The sequence below is a fragment of the Nanorana parkeri genome, unplaced genomic scaffold, assembly GCF_000935625.1.
Source record: "Nanorana parkeri isolate BGI_ZX_2015 unplaced genomic scaffold, ASM93562v1 scaffold1902, whole genome shotgun sequence".
Lineage (NCBI taxonomy): Eukaryota > Metazoa > Chordata > Amphibia > Anura > Dicroglossidae > Nanorana > Nanorana parkeri.
Window position 1 is genome coordinate 117611 of NW_017308170.1, and position 16999 is coordinate 134609.

Genomic DNA, 16999 nt, shown 5'->3' on the forward strand with positions numbered 1-16999 from the left:
TGTAGGCCCTCGGCGGTGGGGCCCCCCCCCCCCCCCCAAATGCAAGGGTTAACTGCTTGTTTGTGTCTAATGAGGAAAATAAAAAAGTTATACTCCCCCAATTCTCTGAAGCCTCTCTCTCCTTCTGCTGCAGCAGTCTAAGGTCCCGTAAATCATCATGCTCTATACACTGAAGGGAATTTATAAATACTGGAGCAGACAAAAACTGGAGCAGCTGTGCATAGCAACCAATCAGCTTCTAACTTTCATTTTCAAATCTTAACTGAACAAATTGAAGAGAGAAGCTGATTGGTTGCCATGCACAGCTGCTCAAGATTTTCTCTGCTTCAGTTTTCATGAATTCCCCCCACTGTGTATAGGACGTGAGGATGCCGAGGGACATATCATCGCTCGACTGTAGGAGGCGAAAGGTTGGAGAGTACGCTGCCGCAGCTGGCCAACTCGGAGCTTCGGGTAAGTATAACTTCATTATTTTCAGCCCTAGACCAAACGAGCAGTTAACCCTTGCAGTGCAGGGTAGCCCCACTGCAAGGGTTAATAATAGCTTTGCCAAGAGTTCTACTTTAATTATAAATACATTTGTACTCACAGTTTTTATCTATTCCCCCGGCAAACTCCTGTTGAGCTTGCCAGTGAAACCACGTAATGTAGCTTCCAGCTAAGGTGTGGTGATGCTAAATTGCTTCTGAAATCAGAGCATAGATGCCACTGTCATGTAGGATGTGCCTGCTTGCACTACAATGGGATGGAAGAAAGTTGCAGGGGAAGTGACAGCATTGGCACTGTTGATTCAAATGCCTGTAGCTTATCAAATCAGCAGCTGGTCACACTAAAGGTGTCCAAACACTGGTAGATTTTCGAAAGAACGTATGTATGAAAGATCTTTCATTCGACTTTCTATTAACTTATGGGGCTAAATCGATCATCGATTTCAACCACAGTGACGAAAAAGAGTTGAAGGAGCAGGATGGAAAATTTTTCTCAAATGAAATTCTAACAGTGAACGCGGTTTTCATTCAGGAAATTCCATTTATTCCAAAATAGAATGTTAAAATAAAACTAAATTTCAATCGACATTCGTTAAGTCTCTGATGGCATTATCGGGTGGTAAAGAAAGATCTTTCCTTCACAAATCTACTAGTGTATGGCCAGCTTTAGTCCTGCCCACTGCTTTCTGGATTGACACCATTGCTTCTGTTGCTGAAACCGTCCCACTGTTTGCTCCAGTGTGAGATACAAGAGAAGGAGAATTTGGCTCATTCAGGTGAGGTAGAGAAAGTTTCTGGTGCATCATATAGTAGCTGAATTTGTCACGTTGACAAGCATTAAGATTCTTCTTTCATGGAGTACTTTTGTTTCAATTTTTTTAGGCACTTTAAAGAACAAGGGCACTTATCCTTTTTCCGCCCCTGCAACCACACTCCTCCAAGATCTTCACTATGCCACCGCCTCAAACGGCAGAGCTTCTACCAGAATAATTTAACCCTTTTCAGGCATGCCGAGGCCTACGTTTACATCCTTGGATAGCCTATTTGCAACATAGGCTGAAAGATTGACTGCCAGTTGAGTGACAGTGAGCTACTGCATTGATTGGTTGGGTGCAGCTCTGAATGAATCAGGCAGAAATTGTGTGGCTGCAAGCAGGCTGCACTGTGAGATCTCAGAATAGGTCATTGTATGTAAGTATGATTATGCTGGAAAAGGGGAGGAGGGACAAAAAAGGATATGTACACTAAAAGTCCATTATAATAAACTGTCAGGTAGGGTAAACTAGTATAGATATCACGTTGCATTTATTGGATTTGCCATTGGTATTCCATGGTCATGCTGGGTGTTTATGCAGTGAAGATGCAATTTCTTCAGCTTAGTACCACCAGTGGAGATGTGGGATGCAGCTGCTTTCAGGAAGGACAGATCTCAGATGTTTTGATTGTGGGTGACCAAAGATCTGACCATCTCATACAGAATGTTGAGCAGACCTCATCTGAGGCTCAAAGATGTGCCAGAAACCATTTATATGATATTGACATGATATTCTGCCATGCATTACAGAGCACATTAAGCCTTTCACATCAGGCCCCTGTCCAGAAGGGTCTTATAGTCAAAGTGCCTAATTACATCTGGGAAACACACATATAGGAGACAATTTGGTTGGAACTCAGGAGTTAAATCTTAAAAATGCATTCAAGTACCCCGACTATTAACAATAATGTAGCTTATTTATGTATCACTCGGCTGTATGTCCTCAAATCATCTCTTAATTGGTGCTGACACTGTCCCTCCTTCAGGAGGGTGTCTACTTTTATTCCCCATGGTCCCTGTGTGTGTTGTAAATAAGCCACCACTCCAAGCTCACTCCCGTGATGGACTACAAGCTCATGTTTAGTTAACTAATTTGTACTGAAGTTGTAGTCTATCACAGGAGGGAGCTTGTACTTTACACACACAGGGACCATAGGGAACAAAAGTAGCCACCCTCCAGAAGGAAGGACAGTGTCAGCACCAATTCAGAGATGATTTGAGGATCTACAGCCGAGTGATACACAAATAAGATACATTTATGTTAATAGTTAAGGTACTTGAATGCATTTTTAAGATTTAATTTCTGAGTTTAGTGTCACTTTAAAGGTGAGCTGTAAGACTCTTACAGTTACATTTTCAGGACTTTCTGGTCTTACCCCCTTCTTCTAAGGTCCAAGCAGTAGTGTAGTCCCTGAAAGCTTGTCCGGAAAATGTAACTTTTACTTCAAATAAAATACAAAATATATCACCAACAGTACTTAATCCTGTTGCTTAAAGGAGAACTATGAGGGTGCTTTTCACTCACCTCATAGTTCTAGCCGACCTGTGACAATGAGACTGTCACAGGTCGGCTCAGTAGATCGGGAGGTGAGCGAACACATACCGGATTTCGCTCACCTCTCGATTCTGTCTGACAGGGGGAGGGGCTGGATTCCCCTCTCCCCGCTCCGATCTGCCAGCGCTGACTGGCGGAACGGACGGGGGAGGGGGCGGGTACAGCTGTCACTCACGCCCAGCTGTCACTCACGCAGCTGGGCGGATCCCGTCATCTACGTCGGAATCCGCTCTGGCTGCGGCGTCTCAGTATACCGCGAGCTGTAGCTCGCGGTATACTGAGCTTAGGGTAACGGGAGGACGCTAGTTTGTGTCCTCCCGTTACCCTAAGGAGAACTATGGGGAAAAACACTGACCCCATAGTTCTCCTTTAAGTTCATATAAACCAGGGGTAGCAAACCTCTGGCCCTCCAGCTGTGGTGGAACTACAAATCCCATGAGGCATTGCAAGATTCACACAGCCACAGACATGACTCCCGAAGAGAGATGCATCATGGGATTTGTAGTTTCACCACAGCTGGAGAGCCGGAGGTTTGCTACCCCTGATATACACTCTACACTGATAGTGCCCTTTATAGAAAATTGCACCCAAGGACCCAGTGATGGAAGGCAAGCACTGATCATCGGGCTGCATTCACACCTGAGCATTAACGGAGAACTATGAGATGAGTGAAAATCACTCATCCTTATAGTTCGAGCCGACGTGTGACAATGACATTGTCACACGTCGGCTCAATAGATTAGGAAGTGCGCGAACGCATACCGTCACTCGCTCACTTCTCGATCATCTTCCTGCAGAGAGCGGTGACTGTCAGTCACCGCTCTCCGCAGGGATTCCCCCCTCCCCGCTCCGATCCACCAGCGCTGACTAGAGGAACGGACGGGGGAGCGTGCGGGTACAGCTCTCTCTTCCTCTAGTTAGGCAGAGCCAGCTGTCACTCACGCAGCTGGGTGGATCTCGACAGCATTGTCGGGATCCGTCCTGGCTGTAGCGGTCTCAGTATACCGGGAGCTGTAGCTCGCTATATACTGAGCTTTGGGTCACGGGAGGAGGTTAGTATATGTCCTCCCGTGACCCTAAAGACAACTATGGGGAAAAACACTTACCCCATAGTACTCTTTAAAGCGTTTACTGGCGATTTTGGAGCATTTTTACTTGTGTGTTTTTGCACATTTGTTCAAGCATATGCAGGCTTCAGTGTTTTTGTTTTAGCAAATGGAAAGCTAATTACTAGGAGAAGGAGATGATTGTTTGATAAAAAAATGCTGATCAGTACTTCTCAGGCATTTCCAGGCACTTCAAATGTCTATGGGGCCAAAGATGCCCCATACTGCTCCAAAAGTAGCTCACGTACCTTTTTGAACTGCAGGCATCGAGCTACAGATGCCAAAGCGCTCATACGTGGATAGGCACGTGGATTTAAAAACATGGTATTTTTTCCGTTGAATGTTTTGGAGCATTGAGCTTCAAGCTACAAAATGTTCAAACCATATGGCCCATCATCAGTTCTTCATGCAGTTTCTATTTTCGCCCCTAACTCATGCAACGTTTCAGGATCGTTCTTCGTATCTCAGAAAAGGAAACTGATAAAAAAAAAATATCACATGGAGACAATTTCCAGCCCACTGGCCAATCTCTGCAGCTAATATAATGTTATTTGTTGATCTGTCCATGTCCTCAACATTAATTGATTTAGATAGGTCTTGTTTCTTGGGGGGGGGAAAGGTACAAATATCTGGGCTATTCAGGGAACTTTAGGTTAATAATACCCTCCCCCATGCCTCTGTCCAGATGGACAGCCACAAAGGGACCTCCTCCACCTTTCAAATCCATACATTGCTGAGTCCCCTTGCCTTTCCCAAGGGCTTCTCTCAGACAAACACCTCCTGGACATCAGAACTAGCTGCTACATGGCCTGAGAGCTCCCACAGTGCAAAGTCCTGTCCTCAGTCCTCTGTGCTGTGCAACACTGTGCATGCCACCATACAGTCAGTCGATATTACAGGCACACTGACAGTCATGTGTCTCGGGGACTGCAGAAAGCCAAAAGTGCCTAAGCTGACAAGAAAGGTAACTGCATTTTACTTCCCATTTCTAAGTCCCCTTGCACAATGACCTTTAAACCCTGTTTGCTATCTAGGCAAAGCTATTGATTATTACTGATTATTGCTGAGAAAAAAAAAGGCGAGGTGACATCTATACTGAGCTAACCCTGTCTGCAGCTGTAAATATTTAACTCTTTCAAGCCCCCAGGTATGCGGAGCAGCGCTACCAATGACTGGGTTAACTGTCACCAATATACCGAGCATGCTCACTTGGATACCTTGATCGAAAGCGATATTTACTAAGCGTGTAGTAGCCAGTTGTCTGTGAATTTGTCACTGGGGTTTCAAGAGTTGTCCTTTAAATTAAATGTCGCCAGCACTGAACAATGACCAAATGCAGCTTAATTTCTGCACGCTCCCTTGTATACGTTGTTGGAAACCGATATTTATTAAGTGTATCATAGCCGTGCGTCTGTGTATGCGTCGCCAGGGTTTCAAGGGTTGTCCTTTAAATTTCTTATCCCTTAATTTAAAAGTTGCCACCTTTGGATTCTACTCAAATGTGGCATTAATCCTGCATGACACTTGTATACCTTGTTTGAGCCCAATATTTACTAAGTATAGTAGCCAGCCGTTTGTGAATTTGTTGCCGGTGTTTCAAGGCTTGTCTCTTGAATGACAAAACGCAGCATAAATCCTACATGGCCACTTGTATACCTTGATTCAAACCGACATTTACTAGCCACTTACTCAGCATAGAGTAGCCAGACGTCTGTGAATTCACTGCTAGGGGTTTAAGAACTTAAATTTGTCTCTAGAAATGTCACCAGCATTAAATTCTGACCAAACGCGGCATAAATCCTGCATGGCTGCATGTATACCTTGCAAACTTTGTTTGAAACCGATATTTACTAAGCATATAGTTGTCGGATTTTGTTGTGCCTGGAAATGTCGCCGGCATCAAATACTGACCAAATGCGGCATAAATCCTGCATGGCCACATGTATACCTTGCATACCTTGTATGAAACTGATAATTACTAAGTATATAGCATCTTGGTTTTCTTGTGCTTGGAAATGTCGCCAGCATTGAATACTGATCAAACGCGGAATGCATTTTTTTTCCCATGGAAAAAATGCATAATTATTTATTAATATTCTTTGGATTGTTGAAGTTAATGTTTATTGGAGAGCTGCAATTATAATTACAGCTCTCCAATAAAAATATTCCAGTTTTAAAAATATGTAATAATTGTGTTATATTCGTTCTGCTGCTGCGTGGTCTGCTAAGATGAGTGCAATAAACTAGACTGAGGGGCAATGTGTCCCCAGAAATATTTTTTAAATTGTGGCAACTATGACTATAGGAAAATGATAGTCGGTATGTACTGCTATGTAATGGTATTACAATGTATGCACATTACAAAGATAACACAAGAACACATTTTGAAGCTTGAATCTTTCCCATTTGTTAAAGGGTTCTCTTGCTCTTCTAGAATGACCATTTGAAGGTATTATTCCCAATGCCGGTTCTGCGTCATATGTGGAAATGTATTTATGCCGGACGCTTTAACACAAAGCAAAATAATGTTGATGATGTCAAATTGCAAATTGATATTTAAAATTTTACTTAGCTTTGAAACTGAATTGCATTTCCTTTAAAGACACAAATACTTTAACCTATTTCTTGGGCAAATGTAGTTTTGTTTGTTATCTAATAGGGAAAAGGCAACATGCAGAGTGCAGCACCCTGTATCAACCAATCAGAATTATTCTGTTACTATTATGATTCTTCAGACTGATGAAAGGTTAAATCTGATTAGTTATTATGAATAATGGAACTATTACATCATAATCTCTTTGTTCTGCTCAATGTAGCCAAGGATGTACCGATACCAATACTGGTATCAGTACTCGTACTCGCCCAAATGCTTCCGATGACTATGCCGATACCTGAACTTCCAGTATCAGGAACCCGGGAGACGAGTCATTGCCCATTTACCCATCGCACTTGTAACCACTGTTCCATAAAAGTTAGGTGGGTGCAACGGCTGTCGACGGATGGCCACCGTCTCTGCCAAATTTAATAAAATGTCATACTTCAAAATAAAATGTAACTCTATACAGTACCAGTGTTAATGTCTGCGTGTGTTTGTAATGTCAGTATATGTGTTTGTGATGGTTTCTTTGTATGCAATGTCAGTACATTTTTTATATAGTTTTGATGGTTTGTGTATTGTCAGGATTTCTGTGAATGATATCAGTATGTATACATGTGTATAGATGTGCAGTGTCAGTATATGTGTGATTTTTTCCCCCACATGTTTTAATTTTAATCATAGAGGGCCAACAGATTCACACATTCATTCACACACAGAAATACGCACACAGAGATATACGCACACACAGATAAATAGGCACAAGAAGAAAAACGCACAAGGAGAAATACGCACAAGGAGAAATACGCACACACAGATAAATACACCATACTACCCCCCTGCCCCCCGCACACACACATAAAATCAAAGAAAGAGCCACTTTACCTGCTTACATTTTGTGGAGGGAGGTGACAGTGGTTGATTATTAAGGTCTGCACCCATGGCTGGTGCAGACATCACTAATCCTTCCTTTCGGCCAGCACTCAGTGAACGCTGTCAGAGCGCCGGCCAAAAGCAACTACTTGTCTGCACCGCCAGGAGCAGCTGTGTGGTCTGCCTCTAACAGATGCAAAACGTGTAGCTGCTCCCACAAGTCCGGTACGCAGACTTTGACTGGATGTCTGACTTGGCAGCCGGCTCTGGGCCACATGGTACCAGTTCGTGGGCCAGAATTGGCCTACGGGCCGGTACTTTGAGACCCTCTGATACAGAAGCGAGAAACTGCAAGACTAGAATCACAGTTCTGATAATCCGGTTTTGTTTGTAAATGATGAGAATTTAATATTTAACACTGTTTGGTTAGTGGTTGATAGCAGGCTGAAACAATGTAGAAGGTGCTTATGGATGATGATGATGCCACTGCTGATTAATCTGCAGTGGAAAATCAGCGATATTGGGACAGTTATTGAAATCTCTCATTTTACAGCTGGATGGGAACTCTCAATACTGTTCTCCTCCTGATAATAATTCCCAGAAAGCTGGTGCCGTGGGGGAATTTTTTATTAGGAAAATATTATTATGTTATGATGATGATGATGATTATTATTATTATTAGTAGTAGTAGTAGTAGTAGTAGTATGTTGTTGTTATTATTATTATTAGTATTATGTTGTTATTATTATCATTATGTTATTATTATTATAATTAGTAGTAGTATTATGTTGTTATTATTATTATAGTTATTATTATTAGTAGTAGTATTATGTTGTTGTTATTATTATTAATATTATTATTATCATTATTATTATTATTAGTAGTAGTATTATGTTGTTATTATTATTATTATTAGTAAAAATTCGTTAACGGAATTTCGTATTTTGGATATAATCCGGAAACTGCAATTCGGATTTTGGATGCTTCCGAATTGACGAATATCAGGAAAATTCGTACGAATTTTGATTCGTAACAAAACGAATCGCACATGTCTAATATGAAGCTAAGCAGAACCTTACCACGTGGAAACATATTATTTAACCCCTTCGTGACTGACGACGTACAGTGTACGTCGCCAGCATCGGGGCTGTTTAAACAGACTCCCGGTGACTTTTGCCGCCGGGACTCTGTTTAAACTTGTAGAGCCGACTGTCGGCTTTACAACAGAAGCGATCCTGGCGACTTACCTAGGGTCTTGGCATTCAGAAAATATATAATGTTGGGGGGTTTTAAGTAATTTTCAGGCCTAAAATGTGGAATATAACATGGGTACAAAAAAATGAAAAAAAGGCCTCAGTCATGAAGGGGTTAATGTAACTAGTGACCTGCTCCCTATCTAAGTGCTCTCATCTCAGTGACGCATTTTATTTTATGTGAACATATGATTGTTTGGGTGCTCCTTTGCCAGGGGTGGAATTCTATAGCTTGCAGTATACCAGGGGTCACAAACCCTGCACACCAGCCGTGCTGGAATTTGCATTGTCCCTCTACATCTGGATGCCGCAGTTTGCACTGCTGAGGACAGAATTGTTCGGCGGGGGAATTTCATTCGTGCCTGCGTGACTCCGCGCTTGTCCTATTTACTATCTCCACTGTTTACAAAAGGCTCCTTTTCATTTACACAGGATGGGAGCATTGCCCCACTGTGCCTGCTGTCGCCACATCGCTGGTATACATAGCGCAGAATGCCAACATCCAGCTATATTGTGGAGTTAATATTTACCAATCGTCTTGTATCAGTAATCAAACAGTGCAACGTGCAATTCTCAGGTGATTTGCATGTCTTCTGCTGACAACAATGCCTGCACGCTGCCTGCTGACTTCATATATACTATTATGGGCCCTGTGAACTAAATATAGCTCATCACGAGCTGCCTGATCACTGCGACTATTAATGAGATCACACCGAAACAGCAGATAGTGTATGTTTACTGATTGATTACATTTATCTCACTCACGTCCATAGCACTGAAAAGTGGTTTTACAGACAACATTAAACCATTCCACCTTTGGTATTAATCCCGATCCTTCAGTCTAATGTCTAAGGGTCACCATACACGTTACAATCTGACTGTGCAATCAGCTTTAGATTTACCAAAACTATTTAATATGAGGACCTACCTAATCTATCCAATCAATGTGTATCCAATCAGGCAGGACCTCGCACTACAAAGCTGCTGCAGATTGTAACATGTGTGATGAGCCTGAAGCCTGGTATACTTTAGTTCAGCTTTCGGGTTAAATGGAAAAAAACGAACAGGTTCAACTATCTGCGCTAAACAGCATGAAGAGAGGAATCTCCTGTTGCGGCTATTGTATGCTAACAGTTGGCTCCACTAGCTGTCAAAATACCTGAACAGTGCCTTCATCTGATTGGACAAAGGCGCTGTCTGTCTGACAATTTCTCACTCTGCTTCTCGATTTTTCCAATCGAAGGATGTCGGGAGACAGGGCCACCCACAGTGCCAGATGTAAGCTCATTGTATGGTCATCATAGAGCAAAACTGACTCTGGTCGAGGGGAGTGGTGCCAACAGGGTCACTTACAGCTTCATATAAACCAGCTGAAATTGGAGCCATGGGTGGCCAATCAGTCTCTGCATCCAGAGACTGTCCCTGAGTAAACAACAGCCCTGCAAGGAGGGGAGGAGTCCTCCATCAATGCTGTTAGATTTCTTTGCCATACTCTTTAAGATTTTTCCCATTCAGACCCACGAGTTAAATGAAAAAAGGAATCTACCCTGCTGGTTTTCTGATAGCTGGCAGCCGTTAGATACCTAGACAGTGACTGCAGTTTGTTGGCTGCAGTTATTGTTCGACTGGCTGGTTCGGCCTGTTTGTTGAACAGGGTGGTGCTGAATTTTGGCTGATTCAACAGGAAATGTCTGAAATTTGATCCTTGTTTCACCAGCTTAAAACCCTTTTGGCACCAGCGCCTCTATTCTGGCTTATCAGGGGATCCATATATGGATCCTGGGCTGAATCGGATAAAAGTTGATACAGATGCCACATTTGTGACATCCGTGTCCGCTGTCCGGCGTGATCCCGTTATATTGTTACTTCCATTTTGTGTATGCCTTGTACATGTATTTTCTTATGGGAGGCCTGATGTGCGTCTGTTTATATGCGGTATTTCCATTCAGGTCTGCAAAATCAAACCCGGAAGCAAAATTACTGTTCAGTCCGACAAACCTGAATGGACCCGGATGCAGAGGCATATCCAGTGTATGGCACATGCCTTGGGCATCACTTGAAGGGGATGCCACTGTGAAAGTTCGCTGAACCATGGAGACAGCTGACTATTTTGCTCTCCCCACCCCTCTTCTATACATATCTGCCTGCCCAGCTCTTTGCAACCAGAGCAGGCGGGGAGATGTGTATATAAGCGGGACGCCGGCCAGGGCTTCCCAGGTTGCTAAGAGCTGGCACGGGAGAAGTGTATATGAGCGGGACGCCGGCCAGGGCTTCCCAGGTTGCTAAGAGCTGGCACGGGAGAAGTGTATATGAGCGGGACGCCGGCCAGAGCTTCCCAGGTTGCTAAGAGCTGGCACAGGAGAAGTGTATATGAGCGGGACGCCGGCCAGGGCTTCCCAGGTTGCTAAGAGCTGGGCGGGCAGATGTGTATATGAGCGGGATGCCGGCCAGAGCTTCCCAGGTTGCTAAGAGCTGGCACGGGAGAAGTGTATATGAGCGTGACGCCCACTAGAGCATCCCAGGTTGCTACCGTATGAGCTGGGTGGGGAGATGTGTATGGCCCTTATACATCTCCCCGTCTGGCTCTTAGCAACCTGAAACGCTTTGGCTGGCATCCCTGGTTGACTGATTGGGACACCAGAGGGCCCAATTTGTTGTAGATGCGCCTCTGCCCGGATGTGAATGGGTGCACATCCCATAGGGACACACTGCCGTCTGTTTGTGATCTTTCTAATCATTGGTCAAGAATGGGCTGATGGAACAACATATATAAGAGGCCTAAAGCTAAAGCTGGCTACACAAGTTACAAACTGATTGTCCAATCTCTGTTGGTTTACCAAAACTATGGAATAAAAATCCTGCCAGAACAAAATCCATTCAGTGTGTATCCAGTCATTTAGAACTTCACACTGCATAGTTGTTGGTAGATCTAAGGGCTAGTTCCCAAAATCCTCAGTGCGTTCCGACCCGATTGTGGCCGGAACACACTGGAACGTATTCCGGCTGGCTCACTTTGTTTTGCTATGGGAGAGGGTGTGCTGGTCCATTGAACTCAATAGCACCGCAGCCGCGCCCTCCGTCCGCAATATGATCAGCTGCATGGGAACGTGTGACACATCAGTACCTGCGTTCCGGTCCGGTGCAGTCAGAAAACATAGTGCATACACTATTAGATTTGAATTAAAGCATTTTTAGCTCAGAGTTCTGATTTCACATCTTTCTTCGCACTTCTTACTGAGGACAGATCGGCCAGGTCACACAATTTTCTCCACAGATTATACAATTTGCAAGTGCAATATTGAACACGTCTGATCCTTACTTAAGGATCATACACAGCCTTTAGGTCCGACCAGTTTGGGTAGAACCTTATTCACTTACCAGTATGTTTTTGGTCAGTGGAATAATACTGGAATAACCAGATGAAACTTGCACAGACATGGGAAAAGCATTGGTGGAAAAAAAATTCCAGCACAAGGGGCGAAGGGGGTTCTTCACAGTAAGATCAGTTAGGGTCTGGAACCCACTGCCACAGGCGGTGATTTCAGCAAATAATGTGGAATTGTTCAAGAAACTTTTGGACGATTTCTTAAGGGACCGTAATATACAGGGGTACAGGTACTCCTAGAATGAGATCCTAATAGGTTGGACTTGATGGACTAATGTCTTTATTCAACCTGAAATACTATCTAACTATGTAACATACAAGCCTCTCGCAGATCATATCATGGCTGGAAACTGAAACCAGGATCCTGGTGCTGCAAAGCAAAAACAGTAACCACTTAGTCAAAAGCTTTATCATGTACAGCAAATCTTAATGTACTGTTTTAAGAAAAACCCCAGGTCAGTATTGTGCATGTAATTTAACACCATATCCCTGTATTTGGTTTTCTTTTTGAAAGCAACTTCTTTCAGCTTATCTAGCAGGAAATGAAGCCAGTTTCCTGCTTCTGTAGGTTTAGGACCCTAGCAATTACACACAATGTAATGCACCCAATAGCATCTCCCCCCCCTGTCCTCAGAATGTATTGATTAGGAGAAATGATCTGTCACTTTCAGCACAAGCACACTAAACAGTTAACATTTCTTATGAAAGAAAAGTATAATTGTGTTTGGACAGTTTTAACTTATTTTTAATTGTTTCAAAGTTTATAAGCTGTTGTTTTATATATTTTCACACTATTAATACCCATATTTTACGGATACAAATTGAATGCTTTCATGTCACTTTCCTTGTACAGCATGCTGGGCTTTCTAATATGAAAGTCTACCACTAACTCTGTATTAGTTGACTTCTCCTGCAGATTGAAAAGCTATGTCCCTGCTCTGGCTCATTCAGCCGTGTAATCTGATTTCCAGCTTTTTTTAAGTGTATCCACAACAGCCACAACACAAGCCATTTAAGATGTTCACAGCAAATTAGTATATCAGCCTGTTGATTAGATGGCCCTGTTGCTCCTTGCTTGCCACTTGCTGGCTGTGAGTGGTACATATGAAGTATTCATAGGTAATATTTAATGTCTACATGGGAAAAAAGTTACATTAAAATACTTATTTTTTATGGTCCTAGAAGGAAGGAGGTGGGGAGTGAGTGAAAAGCAATGAACACTGTACACTCCCCTAAATCTTTCACATACAGCATTCTTCTTTCCTGTTTTCACTGTGTGATGTTATTGAAGGATATCTCTCCGAACAAGGAGATCAGCAGAACTTGAAGTGCACACCTGCTGCCCCTTTCCTGCCAGAGCATCCCAGGTTGCTAAGAGTTCTGGCTGGCGCCCCTGTTGTATGGTACCAATGTCCAGCGTCCCACCTCACTGACGTCACTGGTTGCCAAGAGCTGGGCGGGACGCTGGCCAAAGATACCATGCACCCCAAACCCTACCCCCCCCCCCCCCCCACACACACCGAAAGCGTGCGCCACCAACAACCCCCTTTCCCCCTGATAGTATGCATTGACACCACCCCCCTTGCCTCAGGTGGTGAAAAGAGTAGGGATGCCCTGAGTTTGGGGGTACTCTGAGCATACTCCTGCTTATTCCAGCATCCTTTTTCTATTAGTTGCAGTTTTTTATTACATGATGCTTAAACGGGTGTGAATGTCCTATTATTATTACTTCATGTTCTTTGGCTAAAGGTAAAATTAGAATTGTAAATAAAATTTACTAAAATCTGTGACCAGCAACTGAGGGACGTCTTCAACAAGCTCAAATAACTTGAATGATGTGTTGTAAATATGTTAAAACTAGGAATTGTTATGGTGCTTACACTGTGCTTCTATCGAAGCTAGTGTTAAAGTTGCACAAGACGTTATTGACACTCTGTCTAATATATGAGATGTTAGCAAGGGAACATACAGGAGGCTGATAGCACGGGATGTTTAGAGTAGATGTATAGAGTAGGGCAGATGAAAAAGAACGGAGTCATCCCTCTCTTTACTGTGCCCTCATGTCAATATGTTCTTAGTCAGCACTTTAGTACTGCAGCAGAACTCGATTAGCTCCCAGTCCTGGCGTCCTTCTCAGAGTGCTGCCATATGAGAAAATTATAGGAGGTTGATATCAAGACAGTTGCAAATAATTACAATAGTTGCATTTCATTTTTTATTTAATTTTTAATGAAAACAAAACTATGCTTTGCTCATGCAGTGTTTCCTTTATTCTTCTACAAATAAGAAAATCAAAACATTTAAAAAAAAGCATAATAATAATAATGTTGTCAGCCCTTTAAAAACTGCATCATAAAACATTTGTAAGTTAGTCATCTACCCATTGGCAAGTAATATTAGAGTTCGGATTAAACTGGTTGATGCTTTCACAATCCATGCAAGGTTGAGCAAATTCCCACAATCCAGAAGTGTCAAGAACAAGTTTATACAGATCTATATGTGTGTGTGTGTGTGTGTGTGTGTGTGTGTGTGTGTGTGTGTGTGTGATACATTTTCTTTTATGTATGCTGATCTCCAGGAATGATCAATTGTACATTGCGCCAGCTCGTTTACATGTATTGGCAGGTCTTGGCTGGACAGGGGTCAAGTTAAATTGGGTAGCACAGGCTTGTTGCAGTTGGAGATACTGGAACAGATACAGTAACAGTTTGGCAATGAATGTTTAGTCTCTGGTTTCCCAAAAGAGGTTTTTAAATGAGTGAAAAGTCTCTTGATGTTTATATCAGTAGATTTAGGTGGGATAAACCTAATCTTATCAGATTTTCTTAGGCTATCAATTGCTTTGGTTAAGTATGTAGATAATTTCTTGTAAGGGATTTTTAGATCCATATTTAAAGTGACACTAAACTCGGCTGTAGATTCTCATCTCTGAATTGGTGCTGACACTGTCTTTTCTTCTGGAGGGTGGGTACTTTTGTTCCCCATGGTCCCTGTGTGCAGTGGCGGACCTAAGGAGCAAAGGGCCCTGGTGCAATATTTTTTCTTGGGCGCCCCATTTCCGCTACCAAAGGGCGGGGCCCGGAAGCAGATCTCACTGGACCCCCCCCGTGGTCTCTGCACCAAAGGAGCTTACAATCTAATGCCCTCCCACAGTCACACTGTTATTATTATACATTTATATATCACTGACATATACCGCAGTACTGTACAGAGAACAGTGAGCCAGTCACATCAGTCTCTGTACAGAGGAGCTTACACTCTAATGCAGAATGGCACCAGCTGTAGAGGGACTACAAATCCCAGCAATACATTATACAGTAGTGCAGAATAGTATATGAATTGGACTCTGCAACGCACTGGACCCTGCACATAGCAACGCCCTGGACCCTGCACTTAGCAACGCCCTGGACCCTGCACATAGCAACGCACTGGACCCTGCAAATAGCAATGCACTGGACCCTGCACGTAGCAACGCCCTGGACCCTGCACTTAGCAACGCCCTGGACCCTGCACTTAGCAACGCCCTGGACCCTGCACTTAGCAATGCCCTGGACCCTGCACGTAGCAATGCACTGGAACCTTCATGTAGCAACGCACTGGACCCTTCACGTAGCAACGCACTATACCCTTCAAGTAGCAATGCACTGGACCCTTCACGTAGCAACGCACTGGACCCTTCACGTAGCAACGCACTGGACCCAGCACTTAGCAATGCACTGGATTCTGCACTTAGCAACGTACTGGACCCTTCACGTAGCATCGCACTGGACCCTTCACGTAGTAACGCACTGGACCCTTCACTTCCTAGGATTACTAGCTGATCTCTTGGGAAAGTGGGACCTATATTGCTCTCTTTGTCCATGACTTATGCGCACTCCTTTTTTTGTTACTAATGATTGGAGTCACCTTAATATGAAAAATGACATGCAAGTTACATTGCCAGTAAATGTACCTCAATTCTACGATTGACTGCAGCAGAAATCTCACTGGTTGGAACTAGCTTGTGCATTTGTGATTTGCCATTTTTATATAAATACATATATTTAAAACCTTATGATTTTCCTTCAGCTATTCTGTTCTTTAGATATTTATATGTAAAGTAAAACCAATCTATTGACATCTTTTGAAGCCCTACTGGTACCTAATGGGGCTGTTAATGATGATGATCTTGACAGTCTGGAGATGGGGTTATGGAGGAATATGGGGCAATACAAGCCCTGAGTTTGATCCATGTATCCTAAATAATGGTGGTTATATTGAAGTTTGAAGTCTACCTCTGGCTTTTTGCACTCACCCCCCTTTGTGTCTCACTGGCTGTATGTTTTGCTCTTTGAGTTTAAATACTCATCTTTTCCTGAATTCTTGAGGGTGGTCATATAATGATGCAGGGTCCGCTTACTCTGTGCCTTTTATCCATGGAAGACGGTCCCCACTGATGCAGAGAGCAGTGCTGACAGGGGTGTAGATAAGGGGGGGGATAGGGGGGTTCAAACCCCCCCCCAGAGTGTCCTGGCAGTGGCTAGCGAGGGGAGGGCAGAGGGGGGCACGTACTCCCGGCCGTTTAACAGCGTTCTGAAGAACCCATCTAAAGGGACTCCGGGGACAGGGTGTCCTTCCAGTGATCAGGGCAATCAGTATGGAGGCGGGGGGATGGCGGGGACAAGTTAAAGGGGTTCTAAACCCTCCGTTTTTTTTGCTTATATCTACTGCTAGCAAGCAGTAGATATAGGCAAGAAGTGTAAAAAAAAAACAAAAAACGCTTGAAATCATTTTAAACTTACCTCGTTATCGCTGCTCGCTCCCGCGCCGAGAATCAGGAACTGCTCGTATGGCCGCAAAGGATCTTGGGGCGGGCGCATGCGCAGTTCCGATTCTCGGCCGGGAGACGAGCAGAGACGCAAGGTAAGTCTATGGACGCGTGCACCCGCA

The 16999-nt window shown here is 43.5% G+C and overlaps 1 protein-coding gene across 1 annotated transcript in view; it reads left to right on the forward strand.

Moving 5' to 3' along the window:
• The first annotated feature begins 4801 nt into the window (after positions 1 to 4801).
• Positions 4802 to 16999, forward strand: part of LOC108800079 (insulin-like growth factor III) — a 19837-nt gene continuing 7639 nt past the window's right edge. The window contains exon 1 of the mRNA XM_018572018.1: positions 4802 to 4927. Within this exon, the coding sequence (XP_018427520.1) occupies positions 4877 to 4927 (51 nt within the window). The 5' untranslated portion in view covers positions 4802 to 4876. The remainder of the gene's footprint in view (positions 4928 to 16999) is intronic.